Consider the following 27,454-nt stretch of genomic DNA (forward strand, 5'->3'; position numbering starts at 1 on the left):
ATAGACGGGGCAGGTTTCCCATGGAGCAAGCGCAGCCCGAGGAAGGCTGGCTCCGAAGTCCTGCAGAAAGATACCAGGCTGAGATAGAGTGGTCACCACGTCAATGATTTAATCTTGCTGGGTTTTGTAGAGGTCAGTTTACAGACTCCCAGGCAGCTGCTCTCCATAACTGTGACCGCTGCGAGGGTACCGGTGCCTAATCAAGTTACTGAAGATTAGCAATGAAAGCTTTATGTATGTTAGAATACATAAAGCAGGAAGATAGATTATCTAGCAAATCTTTTTTTTTTCCTAAGTATTTTCAACTATTATGAGTGTTGAATGAACAAAAAATGTAGATAATAGTGGTACATTTTAATTTTGTCCATAAATAAGCTTGGTTCTTCCTGTAGAAGTTAGTTTGTGCAATAAAGAAAAAGATATCTCTCAAAAAATGCTTTGTTTTTCCAAACTCTGTTGATAAATTATATTTCAACTGTGATACAATTTCATGGTTCACATAATGAACTTTCAGGTAGCCTCTTGTGAGGAACTAAATCTGAATTCCTTTATTTAACAAATCAGTTGAAACTACCTTATGTGACAAAAATTCAGCAAAGAAAATCAGTGTTCTACAGAGCAGTACCTGCTGTAAGATCTGTAAGGAGTAAAAAAGCAAGTTTACCCTCAAAACTTTCTGAGGAGAGCTAAGCTTTGCAGAGACTCTACTTTAGCCACTATAAAAGAGAGTTTTTAATTAAATGCAGCATTTTACTGTAAAGACAACAGACTTTACTTATGTCAAATGCTCCTTTAGAAGCCACATAAAACTCTAAAAGACAGTATATGAAAAAGGTTTCTTATAGAAAAGAAGAACACCATCCCATGAAGCAGATTTCCAGATGTTTGGAAACATTAGAATTTCCTGTCAGTATATTTAGGTAACATTAAAATGAGGTTAACTTTCCATTCTGCCATCTCTCTTCAAAGATCAAAGAGCACTCACTACATAAATTGCCTTATCGGTAATTCGTTGAAGTAAACTATGGAAACAACTTTATAAGAAGCAGTAGTCTCCTTTTGTTGGTCACAGTATTACCAAGCAAACTTTTCTTAGAAATAACCACATTTTTAAACCTCATTTTTTACTAAATGCAGAAAGAAAAAAATATAAAACACTATATTTGGATGTACAGTAAATGAACAGAAGAGAGAGCTAGAAACACCCTCACTGTGTTCAACTAAATCTGAGTAATTTTGTTTAATTTTTTATGAAATAAGTACATAAACATAAAATAAATCAATAATATACTATGTTCATACTGCTAATTTTAAAATTTTATTTAGGGACAAGTTTTGTTGATCTGGACCCTTACAGAGTCTTTTGTAATTGTAGATTGCAATTTGTCTTTTGAAATGTAGATTGCATCCCTAGAACCTGTTGGGACCTACAGAACCCAGTATGGAATTCATTGATTTAGATGAAAATAGAGACTCAAAAATTCAAACAACACAATAAAAACACAGACCCACCCCACCCCTGTTTCATGAAGTATTGCCTGTATTAAATACTTCTTGTGGCTCTAGCTGAAAATTACCTTTAGATTTTCCTGTTCTTATTAGGAAAATTATTAGGTTTTGAGGGGTTCTGGTAACGGTTTTTGTGGTTCTTTTTTTGGGGGGAGTTTTTTGGTGCTTTTTTTTGGGTTGTTTGGGTTTTTTTGCTGTTGTTGTTTTGGTTGTGGTTTTGGTTTTGGTTTGTTTGGTTCTTTTTGACTGCTTAATAGTTTCTGTTTAAGGAAAAGTGATGCTACTAAAAGAGAGATTATTACATTCTTGGCAATACTGAACAAGTTTACTGTGCAGCTCATAAAATCTTTCAGACATATAAAATACACATCTTTCCATGTATATTGAGGTTTTGTAGAGAATTTTTGGTTGATTTCTTTAATTTCTTTTAAAGGTGAGCTGTTTTCAGTTATCCTGAAAATACTGCAGAAAGACAGTTTGTAACATGCACATTTACAAAAATTATCAAGTGTAAGGAAAGAAGGATTTTTTAACAGCTTATCTAGTCTTGGGCATACATTCTTTTGAAATATGTTTAAGACAGAGCCTTTAAGTTTCAAGAAAGTAAGTCACCAAATTCAGCTGGACTTCAGTGCAATCTGAGTGATTTATTGCCTTCAAAATCTTTGCAAAATGTAGTTTTAAGAAATACTTAACTGCTTGCTTCAAGGCTCCTTTCCAAATCCCAGTCTATCCCTTAAGTCTATCCCTTAAAATATCCCTTAAGAAGGAACTTACTAAGGACAAGAGCTGATAGCATCTGCCAATTCTAGTTCTGTGCCCTCCAGTGTTGCAACATTGCTTATTTGAAATGACATCTAGTTTTGTTTTTTGTTTTCTTGTTTTAATGGATTTGAAACATATTCTAATAAGACTTACTACAATTTCATTTTGTTTCTTTAAAACACAGGCTTCTTGTGTGCTAAAAATTTTGAAATTAAATGTCTGGCCATGGATTTAATTTCATAGTAATTTTTCTGAAGCTTTGAAAAAAAATTGTATTTTGATTTTTTTCCCAAAACACTGAAATATCAAATATTTATTTATTCATTTCTTCTTTTTATATCACTGTTAACAATAATAGACATCATTTTATGTCATATAATTTTTTATTCAGTTTGTTGTCTGGTTTTAAAGAGACAAGTTGTTTTTCTTCTTTCTCTTATTCAGAGAGTTTCTCTAGGTTTTAAAACCTTTTTGAAGTTGTCTTGAAATTTAAAAATAGAACATCTGTGACAGATCTGTTTTGAACATATTTCACATTTCAGGATCCAAGGAGATCTGGTGGTCTGTGGTATTAGCTTGTTAATTTCTTGATGAATGGCTAGAAAGGCCACGAAGTGCACTCAGTACAGCACGTCTTCCGAAGATAGATGATCTCAAATAAATTCTATTCCCAATCAGTTTTTGATTTGTTAGGTGTTAAACCATTTCTTTGTAAGGACAGTGTTTACAAGCCTTGTAATGAGACAGCCCTGTGAGACCTTACTCTTCTTGCTGTAATTTTGATAAATGGAACTCTAATTCATAAAGGATATAGTGATTGAAGGGCAGCTCCAGGTCCTGTACACTTTCATTTAGATAGATGTTTGGTACAGTACAGCAAAACTAAGGTGCACTCAACAGAGTGATAAATTTTAACAGCAGCCAAACCAGAAGGGGTTTTTTCCATCAGGACAAAGAAGGACAATCTATTATATTTCATAGATACTAATGTATTTTTAATATTATAAAGCAGAATGGATTTTATATATATATATATATATATATTTGTCTTGTTGCTAAGCTCCAAATTTGCCAAACTAATTTAATGCCTTCTACTCTGCAATTATGTCATGGTAGAGGTACCATGTTTCTTACACCTGGGTCTGGCAATATTTCTGTAACCTGGTACACTCATCATGAGGGATTTAAAATACCCTAAATTTCAAGTTCTTTGGATGTAGTTTAAATGTTAGTTATGATTTGGAGCTTGGGATTTTTTTCCTGGTAATTCAAAAAATTATATTTTCATGCATAAATAATTTTACAGAATTGTCATAAGTCAGTTACTGCAGAAATTATTGACTCTTAATCCAGCTTAGTCCTTTTCTAATAGTTATTTTGAAGATTACCTCATTTTATAAAGCTCAGAAACTTACATAAAACTGATTAGACCAACCAAAAAGGAAGAGAACGGTGTTTTGGTGATTTCTTCCTCCACCATGTTAGTTCATCTCAGGCCCAGTCTCCTCTGGTGTCACAACAGGAGATTTTATTTGTGTCAAATGATGCTCAACTCCCTCACTGTAAACAGAAGTATACCAAGATCCTGACCTACTGATTTAATGTGCAGAACAATTCTGATGGGATGCAACTGAAAATCTGTTACAGCCCATTACTTTCTTGCGGTTTTTTTTTCCTAACTCCTACCATTTTTACTTCTTTTTGTGAATAAGGAAGAAAAAATAAACCAACCAAACCAACCAAAGCAACCAAACCAAAAAAAAATCCAAAACTTGTACTTATATTGAAAACTTTTCCAACAACTATTTAATTGAACAAGTTTTAAATTAGGCAAATAATTATAGTTAGTTGAATTAAGTAAAAACCTATACAAGGGAGGTAATGATCACAGTATCTTAAGCAAATACGGCATATTTAAAATACAGCAGCACCATTTTAATTGCTATCAGAATGGTCCTATGGACACAACAGCAAACAAGTCCCTAATTTTGAGCTTGATGAAATAAATGAGGTTTTGCTTACTTGTTTCTCTTCACCTTTTTAGAGTTTCAGAATTTAGTTTCAGAAACAGCAGTTGAGTTGATAGCAATAGTATCCAAAAACTTCATGTTAGGCCACGTAAAACATGAGTTATCTCAGCCTGTGATGAAGTGGCATGTTAGCAGTGATCCTCAAACAGAGCAAACACTCCCTCAAAGATATGCCTCCAGCATTTTTATTTATGTGGTGTGACTCTCCTGTGCACAAACTAATTAAAAAACTCTAATTAATTATAAGAGTAGGAGGTAAAATCATAGCGTCTTCCCAACTGCTTGCAATAACAAAACTGCCTGATACACCAGTTCCATTCTGTGTATCTCTCTTCACTAACCTGTCTGCTCACTACATTCCTCTTAGTTGCCCTGTATTAATAGGGGCCCATGAGTCTTAGTGGATTTTACCGCAGCATTTTACATCTGCCATGATGGTTTTCATCCTGTTTAAAATCAGGCATTGTGGAAGACAAACAAAATCCACATGTGCATAGTTTTGCCTATTTTCACACTCATTCTGTAGCTTAATAGGAAGCAAATTTCCAAATTATCCTACAAAAGAGAGAGATAGTTTAGAGGGTTTATTTCTTGATTGACAGCAGTGGAGATGTCCAGGTGTTGTAGGGTCCAAGGTGAAGATGCAGGCTTTTCTGTTTAAGAAAAAAAATAGAAATCTTTCTTGTTTGAGGCTACTGTGAGTCCATAGTACTGAAAATAAAACTTATGACCTCTTCCAAGCTAAGAAATACTATGAGGAGGTCACAACAGTAACATGAAAGGTATTTATGATATAAAACCTAATTATGATTCTGTCATTTGACCACACTAGGATTTATTTTTTGCATCATAAGAATAAAATCGGGCAAGTTCCAGTAAGAGATTCCCAAAATTCAATAAGTTAAATCTCCTGCCATAAGGAACCATCAGGCTGAATAGAAAAAGCCAACTGTACTCAAGAAAAATTAATATTATCCATGAAAACCTTTAGGTAATTGGCACATATCCATGTACTGCCATTTTTATTGTGTTGCTTAAAAACACACACACAGATGTGCACCAAAGTTCCCTCACCATGCTTGTCTTTTCTTCCAGTCTTTTCTGAATCTCTGCCTAGCCTACTTTGCTATTATTGTGTATCAGAAATAAACCAACTCCTACTTCACCACCCTGTCCCTCCTATCTGAAAAGACAAAAAACCTGAGAGATTTTGATTCCTGAAAGCAGCTTCTTTATTTAGAGTGGGTGGCTTGTGCTCTCAGGTCAGTCAAAGTCAGGGCACCAGGAACCAAAAAGAAATTCCTGCTGAATTTGTTGCAGGTGGAAAACTAATGGAACAACATTGAACACAAAGTAAATAGCAATTATTAAAACCAGGAGAGTCTTTGTGGAAGAGTTTGTATTTTATTCGGGACAGGACAGAAACAGAATAGACCTGCATATTTTGTAAACCTTGGTAAAGTTTTAGAAAATGTTCCTTCTTTTCTTTCTGACAAAGATGAGCTATACTGTAATGTTTTTACTACTTGACTGTCATTGTTTTATATTTAAAATATTATTCAGGTAAATTCACAACATTTGTGACTTTTTTTTAGGCACTGAAGAGGATGTAGTGAAGTCAAAGAAAACTTTCCGAAGTCAAGCTGTGGTAAATCAGAATGCAGAAACAGAGCTTATGCTGGAAGGAGATGATGATGCTGTTAGCCTGCTCCAAGAAAAAGAGATTGATAACCTTGCAGGTAATTATATTTTTCATTAGAACTAAGATAAGAGTCAAAAGGCCCTTTTAAGCTTGTTAGCTCTTAACTTTTGTGGTTAATGTCTTAATATTCACAGCAAAGTATACAATTGCAATATGAACAGATTCTTTGCATTTCAGATTTTATTGCTTCCTCTCTAGTTCCTTGAGGTACGAGCAGTGAGTAAAAAGCATTTGCCCCTTGCACAGTCTTTGAGCAGAGATGTGAGAAACAGCAATACCTCAAGTGCTTTTATTAGTGAGGGTCACTTGTTGAAAAGTTTGTAAATATCAATGTGAAGCCTCTCTTTTTTACTTTTTTTCTTTTTTTTAATTTTTTTGTGTGTTAAAGCGTAAATGGACTCATTCCACAAGTCAGGGTTTTGTGAGTCAGAGTGTGCCTGTGCCTGATCCCAAGTGCCACACAGCTTGTGCAGAGACACCTGCCCTCCTGCTGGCACCCAGTTCTCTCAGTGATGGAGTTAAGGGGGATCTGCAGTATCTCAACCCATCTGTCACAGCGAGAGAAAAGTTGCCTTTTTTAAGCAAGGACTTTGAGAGAATGAAGCTGTAACCAAGCTATGAACTTTGGGAGTTAGCATGTGAGCTGGGAATGAACTCTCTGTAAATATGCAGGAGAGAGCCCTTCTGGTCCTTTCCTGGGTGAAGGAATGCAGTTAAATCTGTTCATCTGTCTTCGAGCAGGTTCTGTTACAGCTCTGTCTTAAAGGTGATACTACCTTCCCTGGGAAGTAGTCTGGGAAAAATTGAAAATTGAAATGCACTCTCCTCTCAGATGGGATAAAAATTGCTCCTGCGCTTTCTTCTGATACCATAGTAAAAATCTGCAGCAAAGATCAGATCATAAGTAGATGATTAAAAAAAAATTTAAAAAAAACCAAAGCAAAACAAACAAAACCCCACCAAAAAAATGAAAAGGCAAAAAAACCCCAACAACCACCTACGTGGAAGTTAGTCTCGTACTTTAGATTAGAGCAGAGCAGGGAGGGAGAAATAGATACTTTTATTTGGGAACAAGCATCAATATATGATTATCGCAGTTAATATGTCACTCTGCTTGCTTTCTCAATCTGCAGCTAACTGCTGCTAAGACACTGTTGTCTAAAGTCAATAAAATAGTGCATCAAGCAGGACCATAAGTGGAATAATTTGATCAATGTCCCTTTGTCTTTTAGAAGGAAAATTCAGTACTGCTTTGGCTAAGTTCTTATATCTAAGAGCAGTGTTTCCAACTAAATATGCTTATAGTAGTTTAAAAGGCTGTTTAGAGGCTGAAATATGCATTTGAATTGAAATCTTGATAAAAAAACTGCAAAGTGGACATGAAAAATTCTTACCCAGTCTGGAAAATCTCAGTCAGAACTGAAGTTTTCTCTATGCCACAACAATGACATTTTGTTCAAACACACTGATGCAATACTATTCCTACAGCTACATCCCTCTGCAAAAACCTAGTATTTCAATGCATCTTTAAGAATTAATGTGCAATTTATCCTTTTACTCAAGATTGCTGCTGGATGGCAACCCCTGCTCCCTCAGGACATGGCACAGTTATTCTAGTCCTTTGCTTTTACTGCTCATAAAACTGGGAGATATTGTCAGCATTGCAAAAGCAGAAATAATAGAAAGTGAAAAAAAAAAACAGACCAACTTTTGAAATATTGACAGGATGCCCTTGTGTTCCCTATCTATGCCAGCAGAGCAGGCAAAATGCTTCCAAGTGTGGTGAGGTGATATGATAATGGTGCCATATGATACCAAACCTGTGAGCTTCTCAAAAAGAACCCACACTCCACTATCTCAGTTTTACCATTAGATTAACTGCAGCCTTTGCTACTCAACTCTCACTCATCTTTGGAGCTGATGTTGAGAGTTAATATCGCACACATTATCATACATGCCTTCTGTAAAGTTTACATTGGTAAAAAAACCCATGAATCCCATGATGCCCTCTCTTTAGCTGCTGATTTTGCAGAATTTTCCATACAATGAAACTGTTTTTCCCAATTTTCAGTATATAGAGTGTGGCTCTGAAACTTGAGTCAAATAACTGAAATCAAGAAAAGCAGCAGGCAAAGAAGGTGTGGGTTTGGCCTAAGAAGGTCTGAACAATCTCTGACGGCTCTGAAGAGCGGGTCCCAATAAAGCCACACTGTCTGTTCTTGTCTAATTCTAAAGAGTTATGTACATTTAGTACACATGATCTGGAAATCTTTGAGATCTATCTGGTTATGGCATAGCACAGCATCATTTATATCTAGTTACTGCTCACAGTGAAATGACACATAGGAATTTCTATATTCAGATATGCCTCCAATTTAAGTTTAAAGCTTAAATCAATTCAAACCTGATTTACAATGATTTGGATTGTCTCGGTAAGAGATAGGAATTAAACAAAATCTTTATAAACCAGGTTTCAATTGATTTAAGATTGTCCACATTTAACTAAAACAATTTAGCATTGTTTATTCCGTGAAACTAAGGCACATATTAAACAGATGAGGCCTTGGGTTTTAGAAAATTTTTAACTAAGAGTATATAAATAATACAATATTTTGATTTGTTAACTTAAAGCTGAAAAAAGGGGAAGTTTGAAACAGATTGAGATTGTTCATACAAAGTTATCTGTACGTACCTTTTGTTCCAGAGACTCTTTATAGTTTTTCATCAACCATGTGGCACAAATCAAGGTAAAGTTTGCTTTGATAAATTGCATATGGTATGGAGAATTTTTAAAAAATTTTAGTCTGAATATTTTTATTATATAATTTTAGTATTCCATATGTTGCAATTGCAGTTGGTCAGATTTCATTATATTAAGTAACATTTTAATAAAATATGAAAATCTGATTCCATGTTATTATGGTCTTAGGATTATGACTTATAAGTTTGCATCACAATTTTTAACAAAAGCAGTATTGAAACTGTCTTACAGTATGAGTTAGTGAAAGCCGTTGTTCTTGTTTTAGCATTTATGCATTAAAATATTTTACATGTTTCTGTTTCAGTTTTACCTCCTTTTCTTCCCAGACTGTTCACTTCAAGAGGCAAGTCACATCTCTGTTAGAACTAATGATTGAGATAGCCCAGTCAATTTTAACAGTTTCCTAATACATTGTGAATCTCTGGGTAATACAATCAAATCCACTGTAGTGACTTGATATTACTAACTCTTTTCTTTTCCATTTATATTTCCTAATGCTGCACTAGGGCTCTTAAATACTTACGTTTTCCCTTAAGATCCTAAGAATTTAAATTTGCTAACAGTTTGTCTCCTGCTTAGTAGGTGATTGTTTCAAAATTAAAAATATGTGGGTGTGTTCTAACATTAAAAGCTTGCATTTTTACAGGGACATAAGGTAGTAGATCTAGTAGATATGCAGTTTTCTTTTAACAAAGTTTGTTGTTTGGGTTGGGTTGCTGGGTTGTTTATTTTAGAGCACTGATCTTGCATTAAAATAGGTCATTAAAAAAAATAAATTTTTATCTACTCAGGTTTTATGAATTCTGTATTTTAGGAAGATGTTCTCTTCTCTTTGTTCTGAAGGTGCATTTCATTTGCTGAGACTTGTTTGTGTGCATTTGAGAGCAGAGTTTAGCCCTGACATTTTTGAAAGATTCGTGTTCTTAACTGGAGCACATTTTATCTATTTTGTCATAGAGCTGTTGACAGCAGCAAACATACCCCAGCCAAGAAAGGGATCCTTGATGGAATCTTTTGCTACTCTCTAAAAGAGTATTTTCTAGAAGGAAAGAAAGGAAATAAAAATAGGAGGATATGATGCTTGGAGTTATTTTAGGAAGACAAAGGGCTTTGGCAGGCATCTGGTTACTTGCGTGGGCTCAATCAACTCAGAAGCTGACTTCCTCATCAGCCATGGTGAATTACAGCCTCACAACACTCTTGCAAGAATAAATACATGGTATTTGCTCCATTATATGAGCAGATTGAGCAACTCATCCAAATAAACACAAGGAAAGCCACTAATGGCCTTTAATGAGTTTTAGTCTTACTGTATCATAACCTTCAGTACAGAATCTTCCCTTCTTGTTGGACATCTGCCTTGAGGTGGAAGAAGCCTCCCCCCTAGTACAAATGGGCCAGGAATTTTGATACAGATGCAGCATCCCAGCACTGCCATAACTTTTGGCAACTAGAGTAGAAATATTTCTAGAAAGCAGTGTTATTACTGATAAACAAGAGCTGATCTTCCATCTGAGCCAGCACGAGTAGCGAGTCCGCCCTGGCCTGAGGACTAAATGCGAAAAGTCTTCTCTCCAGACCTCTTGGGAGTGTGCTGAGTGTATTGACTTACTGCCCTGTGCTAAGGAACACACTTGGTCAGGGGGATTTGACAGCTTGTATTATTATTAATGAGATATAAGACCTTTCACTTCCAGGTCATCTGTTTGAAGTCCAGACAAACATTATCAACATCTGTTTTATGGCCTATGCAATATAAGCCTTTTGTCTCTTTTCAGACAAACTAACAGAAATCATCATAATTTTGACTAATTTCCAAAGGAAAACATTTTAGATGATGTCATTAGAGGGAATTGGAATAGTGCCAAAAGTTGTACTGCATAGAGTTACAATTAAAGTTGTATAGCAGTACAAAAAGAAAAATTAAAAAATATATATTATTTATCCCATGGGGAAATCTTCTATTCCAGGTATTAACAAACAGCTCATTTACATTCCTGAAATTATGTAGAAGTCTCACATAGGACCAGATGCAGCAATAAAACCACTAACACATCAAGGAATTGCACCTAAAGCCAGAAAAAAACGTTGCAAAATAAGTATTTTTTATGGAAAACATATATTTTTGATTCATCTTCAGATGTATAATACCCATTTTAAATTTATACACCTACATTCTGAGTTACAGTAACACTTCATTTGGCCAAAGTCTGACATGGAATTTTCTTTGCAAGAGCTGACCAGTGTAGACAATCTCCGGTAGTCAAAGCTGTTTGAAACTTTTTCCTACTTATTCCTAAGGAGTAAAGAAGGACCATATTTTCTTGAGTTTTCTTCTGTTGCCATTCTCAAAATTTTAATAATATGTGTAGTATTATTTCTGTTGTTTTTGTGAACAGACTAAACAGGTAGACAAACAGTAGATTTTCTTAATGAAAAAAAATAAACCACAACATAAACTTGAGCCTCTACTGAGAAGGAAGATTTTCAAATTATTAGATTTTTCAGGCATATAAAAATAAAGTATTTGAGGCCAACCAGAGAAATTTTTGTTGCATTATCTGCTGTTAGAGTAATAGATTAAAAGAAAGGACCAAACAGCATTGCTATTGCCTCCAGCAGTGACCACAGCCCACTCAGGACATTTAGGGGTAGAGGGAAAGAATCATCTTCATCCTTCTCCCCCCTGGAGAGTGGTTCCAAGGGTGATCTCATCTTCCCTCTCCAACTTTTCTCCTCCTGCCCTGGTGTGTTCTCTCCCGTGGGGCTGGGAGAGCCCTGTTGTCCATCACTTTCTCTCCTTCTCCTGCAGCAGTTGCCATTGGCACACCAGTGGCTCTGATGGTCTGGAGTGGCCTACAGGGCAGAAAGCAACAACCATAAGGGAAACCCAGCAAGGACTGTAGCAAGTACACAGTGGTACAGTGGCTTCCTAATAATTCTCTCTCAGCCTCTAACAACTTGTACTTCTGATACTTCCAGAGCCAGAGGTAGTCATTATTAGCTTGCTTGCTTTCTTCTTTTCTTCTTTCTTTCTTTCCTTCCCATTCTATCTCTCTTCTCTCTCTTACACTCTCACTTTCTTTTTTTTTTTTCTTAGTCTGGAGGTGGCTAAGGTACCGTAAGCCTTGCCATACTTTATGCTTTTTTTCTTTAGAAAGCATGCATATCTATATGCATACACAAATAAGTCAGTTAAGTAACAAATATAAAATTTTCAATAGAGAATACAAAAAAGTCTATATATTTCTCCTACTTTTTCAAGCTTCCCAATGGAAACTCTTTACTGAATTCAGCATGCACTACTAAGTAGATTTTTTTTTTCCTTTCAAACTTCATTATTATTGCAAATTAGCATTCAAGATAGGAGTTTCATTGGGGCAGTTGCTTGTCTGGGAAAGTGACAGGAATGTGTAAGAAGAGTGATTCTGTTTCCCATTCTCTGATAGATACGTAACCACACAAGCCTTTTACTTCCAAACATGGAAATTTATTTCAGCCAGATTTTCATAGTTTCTGTTTTTTACGTATTTAGATTTTGATCCTCAAGTCTAAGTATAAAAAAGAAAAACATATTTGTATGAGTTTAATTTGAAGTATAGATTCAGGCATAAACTGAAAACAATTATACTTTTGATATGTAGTTGGCTTTCACACTGAAAAAGAAAAAGCCCCACACTTTCTATAGCATTCTATTTTTAGACAGCTCAGTGTTTATTCTAATCATTTTTTCCATATTACTACCCAAAATATCTTAATATTTTATAAGGTGGTTGTCAGTCACATATGATAGTGCTCCTAAGCACAGCTTTGAAGAACTCTTCTCTTTGTACCTTAGTACAGCAACCCTAAGTCTGAGCATCTTCAGCTTTTAAAATGACAACCAGATTTCCTGCTTTCCAAGCTTTAAAATTAAATCAGTTCAAGATCTGTTGGATTGTATTTATGAGTGGCTCTTAGAGTGCGTCATGTTTTGTTACTGTCCACTGATAACAGTCTATTTAATTTGTTTTTCCATACATTGCAAAACTCTTTTTTTTTAATTTCTAAGGCTGCAAAATTAGACTACAGTGGAGCCTATGACATCACAGATCTGTAGCTTCTCCCTTTTTCTGATATGCCACACCCTGGATGGAACTAGTTAATTCATCAAGGGTCAAGCTGATGAGCTACCTGATTATATAGGAGACTGCAGAAAGACGGGCCTAGACATGAAAAAACTCCACCATTTTGCATCTTATTTCATCTTCACTATGCAATTGGTTCCAATGCAAAAATCCATTTATTCTTCATAAGAACATATTGGGACTGACCCACCATAAATTAGTTGAAGGAATGTATTCAGAACTGTATTGACAGTATCTGTGTTTAAACTAAGCATTTTCATTGACCTTTGGACAGGACTTTTTTTGCCTTTCTTTTTTTTCCTCTGAAGCCAATTAGAAGATCAGTCAAGAAGACATTTTGGTTAGTCTTGGTTTAATTAACCAGAAATTGTACCAGAGGCAGCCTCATCCCATGCTTTTAGCTTGGCTTTCTAAAAAAACAAGGTTTATGTAAGCACCCTCTGTTAGTCTCCATCTTTGTAATTTCTTAACCTGGAAGCCATTTTGAACAAACTTTTAAACAAGAGTCAAGACTTGCGAAGCAATAAAATTCCAGCAATGGAATCAGGTCATTAAGGAAAAAGGCAGAAGGACACATCACTTCTCCTTTCAAAAGGTACCAGAGGATATTTGTGGAAGTGTCTTCTGAATTACCCTAACTGTGGGAATGCAATACATGCAACCAACTAGCAGACTCAGCTGCACTAGAATTGGCTCTGGTGTGGTTTAGAAATACTCATATTTTCAGAAAATGTTGAAGTTAACAAGTGCTGCATCTCAAGTGATTTTTCCAAAGATACCTGTCAAGTTATATGCTGATCCAACAACCTATGTCTTCATTCCCACACAGATATAGGAGTTACTATCTATATAAGTGAACTTTAAAATATCATGAGCTATCTAACATAATATTTCTGTTCACTCTGGTCTCAAGAAATACAAGACTTAGAGTTTATCTGAAGAGCTTTTCCATAATGGAGACTGGAAGGAATGAAAGCTGAAGGGCTTGTTTCCTTAAATTTCCAATCAATTGAGCCCTATGGGCATGACAAGGTACACAAACTGGACTGTATAAGATACCTGTCAAGTCTGGTTTGCTCAGACTGGCATTTGGGATTTGATCCCTTGTGTTCCTGACTCGTTAGCTCGAGTTCCTGTTTCAGTGGTATACCATTATTGCAGGCTTCTCTCTCTGCTTCCTCCTTTCTTCTTTAAATTAGCATTAAACATGGTATTCTTTTGAACATTAAATATGCATTTCTAAGGTGTGTTTTTTTCTGTTACTTTTTGATTAAATAGCTAGCTATAGTGACTCTCCCAGAGAGAAAAATTGTTACTTCTGTGAGTGTGTTTAGCATCACTTAAGATTTTCTAGGTTGTAAAAGTATCTTAAGTATTACCTGAGAATGACGAGGGAGCTTGTGCAGGTCCTACTGTATCAGTGTAGAATACTCACATCTGGATGCACTGCCTAGCAATCAAGTTCTTAAGTTTCTAAACCATCTTAATTTACTCATTCCTTCCAAGGTATAGCTTCAGGCAGAGCACACTGTATGAATCTACTTTTGAAGTGGCAAATGTGTGCATTGCAGTGGTGAGGTCCTTATCCCAAATATTTACATTTCTGGCCAGGTGTAAATCATTAGGGGGAGTCTTGACTTATTAATACCTGATCATCTGGCAGGTTGGCACTTGGACATGTCCTGGAAAAACTCTAAAGCCATGTAAGCCATTCGGAACATCAGCACATTCAGAAGTTCTCATGCGTGCCACAGAGTAAATCTGACTTTACCTGCAAAAGGGAGCAAATGTTTTGTTTCTGAGTTACTTTGGGCTTTTAGACACACAACTGATTGTTCCACAGAACCTTCAGTGGTTCAGTAAGACTGACTTTTGTTTTGTGTTGAGTTTGTCTTTGCATATTCTCTAACTGTTCTATTAAATGGTTGCTTCCTATCACACTTGGAACAATATAAAGAAATAGTTATTCCTAGGAATATTGGGAGGCATGTTTTCCCTCAGGAAGAAGCACTACTTAATTTTTTTTTCTTTTAATGAGACCAGGAAGGTATAGAATTACAATAATAATAGTTTACCCACAAAGATATGTCACTTAATTCAAATATATAGGTGAGTATGTATATGTTTGAGCTAAAATTATTTTTTTTCTTCTGAAGCAACCTATATAATCTCATCAAAACTATGTAATTCTTTCTTACTATTCTATTCACAGTTATAATAGGCAAGATTGTTTTTATTTACATTTTCTTTTTAATCAAACACATTTGCTTGCTGTTATGGCAACCACTTAAGAGAATTGAATTACTGTAATTGTTTAGTCATTGTTGTTGAAAAAGACCATTTAAGTTGATCTTTGATGTTACTAGTAGTAGTGTTACATGCTTTATGGAGGAAAGGGGGGAAAAATGGGGAAAATCTTGAATATCAGGGCCTATCCACACAGGCTATGACATTTAAACAAACAAAAAAAGTCAATCCCTCTCTCACAATATGAAACATATGATTGTGCAGGAGTAAAAAGCCAACAAAATAAGCTGGATATCTCTGAAAACAGGGGAAAAGAATTTGGGATATTATTCAGTGGAAGAGAAAACCAAGATTATAGTCATATTTAGACTTAGATTCTGGTTTTTGCATTTAAAAAGTTGTGAAAATTATCTTTAATGAAACTGTTGAAAGTGATGTGTAAAGGGAGCTGTATATGTAGGTTCTTATAAGGGCCTTGGCTTGAGTGAAGTTACTGCCTTGAAGTATTTGCTATGGTGGAGAACAAATTGGGGACAGCCATCCTCATGTAAGTTCAATATATTTACTGCAGAAATCTTTTTAAAGGGTAGTTTGAATCAAATTTATGATGACAATGGGAACAAAAATAGACTAAATTCTGTGAGTTGTTTAGGAATCCTACCTTGTTTACTTGTTATTTACTTGGCACTGCATTTGTTATATTAGATGTTAAATGGTTGAAATATTTTTCAGACTAAAGAACCTATAACCTTCTGGTACCTATACTTCTTTCTGCTTCCATGCTATGTGACTTTCATTTCAAGAAACTGAACTTTTTGTGCACTTGTGCATGTGTTACATCTGTTTAAGTATAAGGATTTTTATACATTTCAAATACAACTCAGGGGCAGATATACCTGGCTGTACAGTTAAAATGCTGAGGAAATTTCAGTTGTCTTATTTCAAGTATCTTGTGAGTGATTTTTAATTATTCTTATTATCTAAAATTCTTGTGTAAGTGTCATATCAAATTACAAAATGAATTTATGCAAACTGTTTTACATAGTAAAAGGACTGGTTTCAGTTAATCTATGTTGAATATATGTATATTAAAAAGATCTATATGTTTTTCCTTTTAAACCAGTATCAGTTAAAAATTAAATATGCCAACATCCACCTGTTTTTTTTCAGAGTAATTACCAGTAGGTTGTAAAATTAAATTGGTTGAGCTGACTGGATATGTTTTTGAAGTACTTGTCCCAGCTAATACTTTTTTGTTTATGGGTAATCACCAAAATTTTATTTTAAAAGTTGGACTTCTCAGCCTGTAGCAGGTAAATGTCTTTTTTCATAATTCAGCATATAAAAGCATATACCTCTACCCTCCTTAGGAGTAATTGTGCCCAATTTTCTTAGCAGATATACCTCCAGTGTAATTTTCAGGCTTATGAATGTAATACATGTTTAGCTCTTATAGCTAAAAATGACAGTTTATGAAAATTAAAATATTTGAAATAATAAGTTCAAAATACCACTCTTTAGCAACTTTCCTTAAAAGGTGTAATTTTACTGATATTCCATTAGCAGATAATGAACTTTTAAACGTAATAGAACTTTTCACTTGTCTTGATTTGCTTTATTTGAGTTTGAAAAATACAAGAGCTAAGTTGCAAGAGCAGGGAATGAAGTCTCTGTTTAACAAAAATTACACAGGGGAGCAGGGAAGTTACATTCTGCTTTTATTCACTGGGACCTTCTAATTTCACAATTATTTACTTTTGGAAAGAAAATATTATTTTAAAAGGTAGATGTGTGGTAGAGTTTGTTTTAGAAATGTAAATCACATGGGCTGACCACAGGGATCAGGCAACAGGGAAAAATCACCATTTAAACAGATTGCTAGACCTGTGTGTCTGAAGTGATTTCTGGACTCGTTTTAAGGCCAGAACTTCCTTGGTAGGTGGCTGCCTTTCTGTTGCGGTCGCCCCGATAGCTTCGGAGAGGTGTGGAAGAGGCAGGGAAACGATCCGTAAAGAGAGATGCTTATGCATAGAGTCCCAGGAGCTGACAAGCACCCTAGACACGGGTCCCCTCCACAAACGCCAGTTTGCTGGGCGAAGCGAGGCAGCCACAGGTTGGCTTTTCCCCCGGAGCGGGAAGGGAAGCGCCCTCGGTGCCGCCCGCCGTTGCTGCGCTGCGCGGGGAGCGCCCGGTAGCATCCCCGGGTGCCGCGGCTGCGGCTGCCTCTCCCCCGGGCAGCACGGCCCTGGCCCCGGCCTTCTCCGGGGCCGCAGCCGCACTGGAAATGAATATTTACATCCCCTGGAAAAGCGCAGTCGCCACCGCCGAGGGGCCGGGCGGAGGCTGGAGCCGAAGCTCGTTATCCTTCCCGAATGCGAATGAGCCCGTCCCGCGGCTCTTGGCTCAGGTGTGCTCAGCTTTTGTTTCATTAGATTATCAATTGGGTTTGGGAAGGAGATCCAGAGCTTCCCGAAACCTCGGTGCCATATGGAAAATCTGCGCTATTTTGATTATGCTCTATGTAAACATTTTAATATCGGATCCTTAAAATCCAGAGACTATCCCAAAGGGGATTAAAACATAATCCTCTCTCTCTATAGCTGTAGTGGATTAATTTCGTATTCTCTCAGTGGCTGGCTTGCTCCCTGAAGGCTACAACAAAAAGACTCAGTGCTCCTTAAACATGCTATGGAATTGCAAGTTGTAATTGGAGATTTCCAAAGGACAAGTGTAAAAATGAAACACTGCTAATACCGATTTTTTTTTTCATTTTGTGCTTTCAGAAAAGAAAGTCTGTAAAGATATTTTTCAACTTAGTTTGAACATCCCCTCTCCTGAAATCCCATAATGTGACTGCTAGTTATTTTGCTTTATGGTTTTGGGGGTTTTTTTCTTTGTTTGTTTTTTGTGGGGTTTTTTGTTTTGTTTTGTATTTGGGGGTTTTGTTTGTTTGGGGTTTTTTTGGTGGGTTTTTTTTTTTTTTGGTGGGGGGGGTTTCCTAAACAAAAAAAAAAAAAACCACAGGAAAACCTTTTCTTATCTGGAAAGTACGATAATGCTTATTCCTTGTCTCATTGTGATACCTCTGACATGTTTACCTTGCAACAAATCTAGGGTGTCATTTGAGTAGAATGCAGGGCAGATGCCAAAATACCAGTCTGGGAGGGAACTCGGAGGCTTTTCTCGGGAGGAGTAGAAGCGCAGAAATCCCCGATTTCCCCTGCCTTCAGGAACGGGCTAAGAAGTGACTGTTCCCTTTCCCTCCACGTTCACCCCTGCTTATGCAGCTCTGCCCCCTGCTCCGGTCCGCGAGGGCACATCACCCGCTAACCGGGGCGCACCATTGTCTCCGCCTGAATGGCAGATTATAGGGTTTGGCCTTTTGGCCGTTAAATAGCGGTGGCTTTATTTTTATTTTAGCCACACAACACCAGGGGAAAAGAGGTAATTGGATTAAATTGATGTTCTTCCTTCTGGGATTCAGCAAAGCCCACAAACGCTTCCTTAAAGTGATAGAATATCGGGTCGTTTCCAGGACGCGTCTTTCCAAGGCGCTTTTCTCCCCGCACAAAGGCCGGGGCGCCCATCACCCTGCGCAGGGCCAAGTGTGCCCGAGAAGGGACAGAGAAGGAGTAGGGCGCTCTGCTTGAGAGGGCAAGTGCTTCTGCAGGTCAGGGAACCGCCGGCTGCCCAGACCCCCCTTCTGTAAACACAAAGAAAGGGGGCCTGGGGAATAGAAACCCAAATCCACTTGTAATCGTACAAGAGAATCGGGCGTAATTACTTGAGCAACCTAGATGAAGATTGATGAGGCTTTAAAGCGGCGTTTCGGATCGATCACCCTGCCCTTTGGAGCCTCCAGCCGGGCTTCCCCGGCTCGGATCGGCTCCTTTCCCACCGCCAAGGGAGGGAGAGAAGATGGAGGCTAGACTGGGAGAGCAGCAAGGCAAGCCCGGCGCATGTGATTCCGATCAGCTGACTGGGGTCAAGAGGCTACCTCGGTTTATTAGGAGATAGAAAACAATAAAATGAAAGAAAATAGAGTTTGTATCAATATTATCCCGTCCGCCACGCTGGGCTGCTGAAAGCTGTCACTGAAAGTGTGCGTTTTAGCTTCCCCTTGTACGCACAGCAATCCCTGCCTTCCTCTTTATTTATTTTGCAGCGTAAATGACAAAATATTGAGCAATAAGGGCTCAAATTGGGTGTTACAGTAGAGTAAAGCATTAACAACATGACAGTTAGATGCGCCGATACAGGAGTAATTTGGGCTAAGTAAGTAATTTGAAGTGCTGCCTGCGAGAGCTGGTAGTGAAGTGTGCGGGCAGTGCTGCGGGAGGAGGAGAGGGCGCACCCGAGGCGTTGGCCCCGGTGCGAGCCGCAGCCCCGGACTCGGCTCGGCCGCGCCAGCGCCCGCACGGCGGCTGGGGAAGGAAGGCAGCGGGAGGCTCACGACTCTCTGCCCTGACAGGGCTCCCCTTATTGCAAGGGAGAATTTTTTTAGCTGCGTATTACAAGCAAACCCTGTTTAGTACCTCCTGAGATGGTCAGTTGGCCAGTTTCTAGAAGGTGCATCAGTCAGGTGGTGTACCCAGCTTCTCATTACTGGAGTTTTATTATTTATGTGTCAGATACGTGTTTGTACACGGATGTGGCTCTGTGTGTTTATGTATATATATACAATTTACCCCACAGGCTTTCGTGGTTAAATCTAGAAGAATATTTAATACATAATAATTTCTTCGAAGCAAGTAAGCTTCCTAAACACGGCCGCTGTCAGCTTTAACAGAAGATGGCATTGATATTGAAGATAAGATGGAGGAAAAGCGATCCTCTTGTCTTTTGGATTAAAGAAGGGTTATTTTGGTTTTTGTTTTCCTGAGTTAAAATCTAACAATTTGTGTGGAGAAGGCTGCCTTTTACAGTAGGTTTTCCCCATCCCATCTTTTCAATGCCCGTGAAAGCGTCTCGTTAGGGAATATATTTGAGCGAAGTATTGTTACAGTAATTTTAAAAGGATAAGCTGCAGCGAGTTGAAACAAAATCTTTCGTGCCGTAAATGTATTTAACGATGCTAGCCTTTGTGTGCATGGGATATTGAAATAGGTGCCAAAAAAAAAAAAAAAAAAAAAAAAAGAAGAAGAAGAAGAAGAAAAATCCCAAACGACTAAACAAAACCCCCTCGTATTTGGCGTTACTTGTCCGAGTTGAGGTCTGGATCCAGACTCAAAAATAATGCCCCCAGGCCTCGCAGGGTCAGTGTGGCGGGCAGAGGCTGCGGGCTGCCCTGCCCTGCGCCCCCGGCCCGGCCCGGCCGCCGCGGGGACCCTGGGCTGCCAGATCGAAGCGGTGTGGAACGAGCAGCCGCTATCGCACATAAACAGTGATACCGTTAACGAGGAGCAAAAGGGCATGAAAAGAGAGGGGACCTTCTTCTAAGAGGCAGCTATTTTTCACCCTAACCCCTCTGAATTTCGCTGCTGTGATTTATCTCGCAACCCCGGAGCTCACAAACTCGCTTGTGCCCCGGCCGAGGAGTTCAAAGCGCTGGCCGCGGTCAGGAGGGGAATGAACACGATGTTTACAAACTGGGTTTACGAGGGGGCTCTCCGGGCGCTGGCTCGGCGGAGGGAAGGGCCACCAGGGATGGGCCGGCCGGGCGCTTCCAACCTGACGCCGCTGCCCTTGCCTTGCAGGCCCCGTGGTCCTCAGCACGCCGGCACAGCTCATCGCCCCCGTGGTGGTGGCCAAGGGGACTCTCTCCATCACCACCACAGAGATCTACTTCGAGGTGGACGAGGATGACTCGGCCTTCAAGAAGATCGACCCCAAGGTGAGTGCAGCGCGCGGGAGGGCGGCGCGGTCCCGGTCCCCGTCCCCGGTCCCGGCACACGTGCGCCGGGGCCGCCCCCGCATTCCAAACTCCGCTCCTGTCTGCCGCCTTTCGCTGCATTAAAAAAAAAAAAAAAAAAAAAAAAAAGAAAAAAAAAAAAAAAAGAAAAGCGCAATGTATTAATGATGTTAAATCCTCTATTACGGCACCGTACGCGTTTTCCAGCAGCCTTTCTCGCGGTGCCTTTGTATGAACGTGGTCAGATTTAGTAGTTAAGCCAATTGCTCTGAAATCCCTGGAGGGAGCAGCAGTCCTAGCCCGCAGCCTCCCCGAGACACAGCGGAGGGTTTTACGCCTTCCGAGGTTATCGGAGAATCCCGTTATTTCAAAAACGTTAGTTTCCACGTAAGAAAATACGGCTCATTTTATAAACACTTTGTAACTGCTGAAATGAAAGTTAATGCTTGTTTTCTGGGGGAGAAAAGAAAATGGGGGAGGGGGGAATAGACATGTACCGAAGACTTGGTTCCTGGGAAAGCTCTGGTTTTTTTTGAAGTCATTTACTACTACTAATTCTCCAGCGCCGCCCCACTTCCCCCTCCCTTCCGTGAAAACCTCCAGCCCAGCCGCAACAGAGCAGGGAGGGTGCGTGACTTGAGCGGAAACCTTTGCGTGGCTTTCTCCCCGCGGGAACGGCGCGGGGGATGCCACGCGGGGGAGGAGGGGGCAGACAGAAGGGACGTGTCTAACAGGGCGCTCCTCTCGTCTGCATGTCTTTTTATTCTTTATTTCTTTGCTATTGCTCTGGAAAATGTTGGAAGAGAGGAAATAGGAGAGGTACTTTTACAAAGACCTTGGGGTTTGGGGTTTTTTAATGCAGAAATATTATAAATAATTTCCAAGAAAACTCCTCGTCTGAATACGTTTGCAATGAAGTGATTTCTCTTTGGTGAATAATTTGTCAAACTCGGAACTTTCTTCGCAGTGCTGGTGTAAAAAGTTTCTGTTAGAATCTCTGGGTATAACAGTTTTGTTAAAGTGCACCCACTGGAAATAGTTGGTAGTGGGTGTCACTCAGGAGATCGGCCTCTTTCAGCACTTGTTGACTATTAAGATCCTAATCAAAATCCCCGTTGTTAATTTGCGTTTTGATTTAAAAGCCATTTGAAAGAAAAGCATCCTGAGAGGGACCAGGCAGTGCGGTACAGACGGGCGGCTCTGGATTGTGTGCAGTTTTGTGAGCATGCACATGTTATTCCCTCTGAATGCCCTGGGAGCTGAGGGGCTTGATTTCTGGGAGTGGAACTGGCAATCTTATCACATTCGTAACGGATTAGTAGGTCAGAAGTAATATTGTTGTTCATTTTATTGGTGCTGGCTCCCACCTATAAATTTTATTTTCTGCTTTATTAGTACCTGCACCAAATTGCTAGTTTTATCAGGATCACTGCTTACTCAAAACACTCCTTCACAGATACGTTGTGTTTCCTCAGCTTTGTTCAAAAGCCAGCAGAAACACAACAGCACCGTATAATAAACCCTTCAAAACAGACTTCTTTCCTGACGGCTGAAAAAGTGTAACTGTAGTAATAAGTACGCTGGTGTCTGACAGTTGCTGATGGTGATCTGGAGCTAAATTCTAATATGTTTGTACAACTAATACTTCCTTATTCTACAAAACTATTCAAAATGCAAAGTCAGGACTCTGCCCATAAGTTTTCTGTTTTACAGGATTTAAGCAACTATCCACAGAAAGGAAAAATCCACAAAACATTGCTGCCTCTGGTTTTTCAAGTGAAACACTTAATCCGATATTGAAACACTTACCCATATGCATTTTACTTCATTTATTAGCTTGTAATTAAATAAATCAGCAACAGAAATTAAAATCTAAATCACAAAAAGTAATTATCCAGTGTATTTCAAGTGCATTTTCAAATATATAATTCCAATATTCAAGCGTTATTATATAAGCAGAATCCAAATTTCTTTTGAATATATTTAAATAACATTTCAAGTATATTTATGGAATGTTAGAAATAGAACAAGCAATATATATGAAACGAAAAATGTAAACTTGTTAAATTCAGACACTTCAAAAGACAATTAACAAAAGTACCGTGATAAAATCTACCTTTTTAAATGGTATCTTCTTTTTAGCAGAAAATGTCCTTGAAGTATCCAAAATGGCAATTTAACTTCTGATCACCAAATCACAAAACACCAACATCCACAATTTCAAAGACAATGTGAGATCACAATATTTGATACAAATTAAAAGGTACATTAGGGTTTGTTCAGGTGGCATATCCAAATTTTTTACTCACAGAAGGTTTACATAAAAATACCGGGTTTTGTTATAATCCGTTGGTACCGTTTTTAGGCAGAATGGTCACAATCAAATTACGGCAAATTTTCCTTTCCAGGTAGCACACTTTTATTCTTTTCTTTCTTTTTTCTTTCTTTCTTTCTTTTTGTTTTTCCCCCACGGGGAACTGCAAAACTGTGACAAAGAGGAACGATGCTTGCTGTTCTCATTTGCTTTTCTTTGCAAAGAGCCTAAGCTATATTCCTTTTTAAAAGAGAATATTATTTGCATTGTCAAGTGGAAATATATGACTTTTCAAACAGGCATCTTAAACTTCATCGGGAAATTAGCAGATTTATCGGTCAGGCCGGTTTTATAGTTACCCTCTAAAGTTTCTCCAAACTTTTCGGGTTGGTAAGTATTTCCCTAGCCAGTCGCCACGTTTGTTTGGCCGCGTTTTCCAGGGCCGAGTGAGGTTTGCCCTGAAAGAGGTCTAAGTTGGGCAAGAAGTAGTGCGGGCACCTCCTGCACTGGAGGCACGAGATGAGCTGCAGTAAAATCCCGTTGAGCCGGTCCCCCAGGCACGACTCGTCCCAGTCCGATTCGCGGGGATGCTTTTCGCATTCGTAGGAAACCAGAGTCTTCATGTGATAATTATTCAGGGGCTGGCCCGGCAGCTCCAGGTGACGGTCCCGTAAGGTTTTGAGGATGGAGAGGCATTTCTTCCTGCAGCCGCCCATCTGCAGTCTGTTCTCAGCTTCCGCGAACTGCAGCACCCAGGCATCGCTCTCGGCCGAGCTCTGCTTGCCGGCCAGAGAGTGGCACTCCTTGGACAAGAGGTTGAAGCCTTCCGCCTTGACCTCCGCCACCCGGTTGGGTCCCGGCCAGGGGATGTGGGGAAGCGGCCAGTGTGCAGCACTCCGCGGCCAGATCCCCGTGCACTTGAACGCTGGAGTGATCTGCACGACGTACCGGTCCCTGATCCTCAGCTTCACTTCGCTGGTGTCCGCCACCATCTTTACCACGTCTCTGTAACTGCACTTATCCACGGCTTGAGCCACCAGAGTCTGGAATCTGGACCGGATTTTGCGAGCGGAGAGGTAGCCAGACGCCGTGATGAACTCCACCCAGAGGGACATGCTCCTCTTGCGCCCGTCGCTTAACTTTAACACAGCGCAGCCCGGCAAGGAGCCGTCGTCCACGAAGTTGAAAACCCCCATTTGGTTCAGATACAGCACGACTTCAAACTCCGTGGGGGAGATGACTTCCAGCCCCTCGTAGCGATTGTCCATCTCGTTCAAGGAACTGATGAAGCGAGGCTCCTGCACCTCCACCTCCTTCAGCACGTCCGACACCACTTTGCAGACTTCTCGGATCGTTTTCGCGATTGCAGCTTTCCTGGCTTGGCATTTCTCATTGTAGTATTTATTCAAATGATACACCAGCTTGGCCTGGGCCGCGATCATGTTGGGGCAGAGATCCGGATTGTATACCGGAGTCTCGCAATAGGCTGTGGGATCCAATGCGGCTGCTATGGCTGGAGCCAACTTCAGAGGAGAAACAGGCTGCCGCACTCTGAAATGTAACAAATGTTTTTCAAAATGCGCCGGGGCTGCTGCTCCTCAGATGCTCTCTTCCTGCTTTTTTAGATCAGCCGTCTTGAAGTGTGTGTGGCGGGGGGGTGAAGGGAGGGGGGAGCGGGCGGGGGACTGGAGGGGGCGATATTTTTCCTTCCCCTTTTTTTAAAGGGTCCGTGAGTGAGAGGAAAGCATCGAGAGCAGCACCTTTCCCAGCAGCAAGAAAAAACAAAAGTTGCACTGAGACACAGCGAGGGTTCCAGTAGTCAAAATAATAAAACCTCTTCGTATTTATTTATGTTTTCCCGTAGTAATCACCGTGTGTATGCAGGGCGGTTAATCAGATGGTGGAAAAAAGTGCCGTGTGTGTATGTCAGAAGAAGCTGGCTGTTGGTTTGTATAAGAGCCCAGATGCACTCGTGTGGAAATTATAAAGGCAGGGCCAGGCAGGCGGGCGGCCAATCGCCACTGGGCTCGTCACTGCAGCCTCTTTCAGCTCGAACCCGGCTAATTAATCCCTCTCTAGGAGATAGATATGTATACACAGCCACACGCACGCACACACGCACACGCAGGCACATACAGAAAGGTAGAAGGTTACTGGCTAGAAAGCCGCCCCGGTCCTCTGTACACTCGGAAATCAAGAGAAATCGCTCTCCTTTGGGTGTAACTTGAAGGGTACTGACGTTTCCAGAGGACTTGGCAAAACTGTGCGCTCCGTACTGAATCCCTGCGTGCCTCCTCATGGCCGGGACGTGAATGCAGGTGTATTAAGGGGCATCCATCAACTAGGGAGCTACAGACCGGGCTGGCTCCGGCAGGAGCACAGGCGTAAATTCATTAACCCCCACTCGGCGTCACATCACGCTGTCCTTTTCCTCCTGATAGTTGTCTGTAACTGCAAGCGAGAAGTAGGTTTGGATTTTTTTTTCTCTCGTGAATCGGCCAGTGAACAAGGCAGCGGATTCACGGCAAATTTAGTGTTCTTTGGAATAAAATATTGCTCAGAAGTCCACGATCTGTATTGTTTTAAAGGATCTTCTGACGGGCTCTAATCGATTTTGAGGTTTAATGCATTTCGGCATTGTCTCTGCCTTGCTTTTTGTATTTGTACCTTATGAAGGGAGAATCAATCGCTAAACATATCTGTCAGGTCTTTTTCACGTTCCTTCCAAAAATCAAGTAGCAGATACAGACGGTAAATCTCCTTTGCCAATTCTTAGCGTCGTTTTTATATTCTGTATTGCTCTCCGATATGTTGTGAGGAGTGGATGTTCGGCTGCTTTTCGAGACGCACTATAAGTACCTATTAATTTCAAACCTGGAGGATTTATCGTAGAGCGAGCTGTGCTAGCAAGCTGCGCTTAGTAAATGTGCACACGGGAGGCACGCTAGCGACTGCAAACATGCTGGCTTGCTTGTCTGACAGTTTGGGGTTTCGCCTGTGTGATGTGTAATTAGCAAATTTCGCCTTCGGTACTTTAAGTGTTGGTAATCGGGACATTTATTTGCAAATAAGCTGGAGTGGTATGCTCTTCTGCTTCACAGCATTTACTGAGCGAGAGCCCTAAATTTTATATATATATATATATATATATATATATGGGGAAAAAAAACCCACCAAAGCTTTTGATCGCTTAGAATCTTTAAACTACTAACCCATTACCTTTTCCTAAAGTAAATGTCACGGGCATATCAGTCACTGAGGAGAAGTCATACCACAAAGAACATTTCACATTTATTCAGCGTACGAATGCGACCAACTTTATTGCACATAGCAGAGAATTTGTGACTTTGCGCTTGGCTCCCTCGGTCTAGCGGTTATATGGGTGTTCCCGTGCCGCTCCCGAGGAGGAAGCCGACCGGAATCCTTTCCTGCTCATGAGTTGAGCAGGGCTGGGGCTGTCGCTGTCGCTGAAAAACTGCAGGTGACCGGTCGTCCCGAAGCAGCTTACCTCTTCTCGGCCGCAGCCCTTGGCCGCCGGGAGAAGGGCGACCACTTTCTGTCTGTTTGGGGCGGAGAGGAGGCAGTTTCCTCCCGGGTTTTCTCCCTCCTCCGCTTAGTTTCCCGGCCGGGCGCCGGGCGGGACACGCGTGCCTCCCCCCGGCCGCGCCGGGACCGGCGGCGGCAGCGGCACAGAGCGCCGGGTCCCGGTGCCTGCCGAGCCGCCGCCGAGGAGCGCTGCCGCCGTCCCTGCGCCGGGCCCGGGGCTGCCGCCTCCCTCCCTCTCTCTCCTCCCCCGCGGGGCGGTGGCGTGTGCGGCCGCGGCGCTGCGGGCCCCGGGGACGGCCGCCCCAGCCTTCCCGGAGCAGGCGCTTCCAGGAGTTCGGGCTGGCTCCGAGGGCACAGGCGGGCGCCTCCCCGCCGCTCCTACCGGCGGCTGCCCCCGGCTGCGCGGGCAACCTGCTTAGCGGCGGGGGCGAAGGTCGGCTTTCTTCCCTTTTCCCTTTTCCCTCTTCCCCCTTCCGGCGGGCCCGGCACATCCCGCCCCACTGTCCCAGGATGGGGCCCGGCACGACCCAGCCCGCCCCTCGGGCCCGGGGGCGATCCCGGTCGCGCCGTGCCCTCAGGCCCGGGGCGGCGTCGGCCGCAGC

The 27,454-nt window shown here is 40.6% G+C and overlaps 2 protein-coding genes across 2 annotated transcripts in view; one reads left to right on the top strand and one right to left on the bottom strand.

Annotated features, from left to right (window-relative positions):
- Positions 1-27,454, top strand: part of NBEA (neurobeachin) — a 453,025-nt gene that overhangs the window by 285,869 nt on the left and 139,702 nt on the right. The window contains exons 40-41 of the mRNA XM_050977434.1: positions 5,900-6,043; positions 20,838-20,974. Coding sequence (XP_050833391.1) covers positions 5,900-6,043; positions 20,838-20,974 — 281 coding nt within the window. The remainder of the gene's footprint in view (positions 1-5,899; positions 6,044-20,837; positions 20,975-27,454) is intronic.
- MAB21L1 (mab-21 like 1) lies at positions 22,892-24,948 on the bottom strand. The gene has a single exon (XM_009102877.4). It carries the CDS (start codon positions 24,746-24,748, stop codon positions 23,669-23,671), a length of 1,080 nt encoding a protein of 359 aa, XP_009101125.1. The 5' UTR covers positions 24,749-24,948; the 3' UTR covers positions 22,892-23,668.

This window comes from Serinus canaria, chromosome 1 (genome assembly GCF_022539315.1).
Source record: "Serinus canaria isolate serCan28SL12 chromosome 1, serCan2020, whole genome shotgun sequence".
Taxonomy (NCBI): domain Eukaryota; kingdom Metazoa; phylum Chordata; class Aves; order Passeriformes; family Fringillidae; genus Serinus; species Serinus canaria.

What these genes read in the sequence shown, in the direction of transcription:
- MAB21L1 (XM_009102877.4), bottom strand. Translation starts at nt 24,748, where the DNA reads ATGATCGCGGCCCAGGCCAAGCTGGTGTATCATTTGAATAAATACTAC.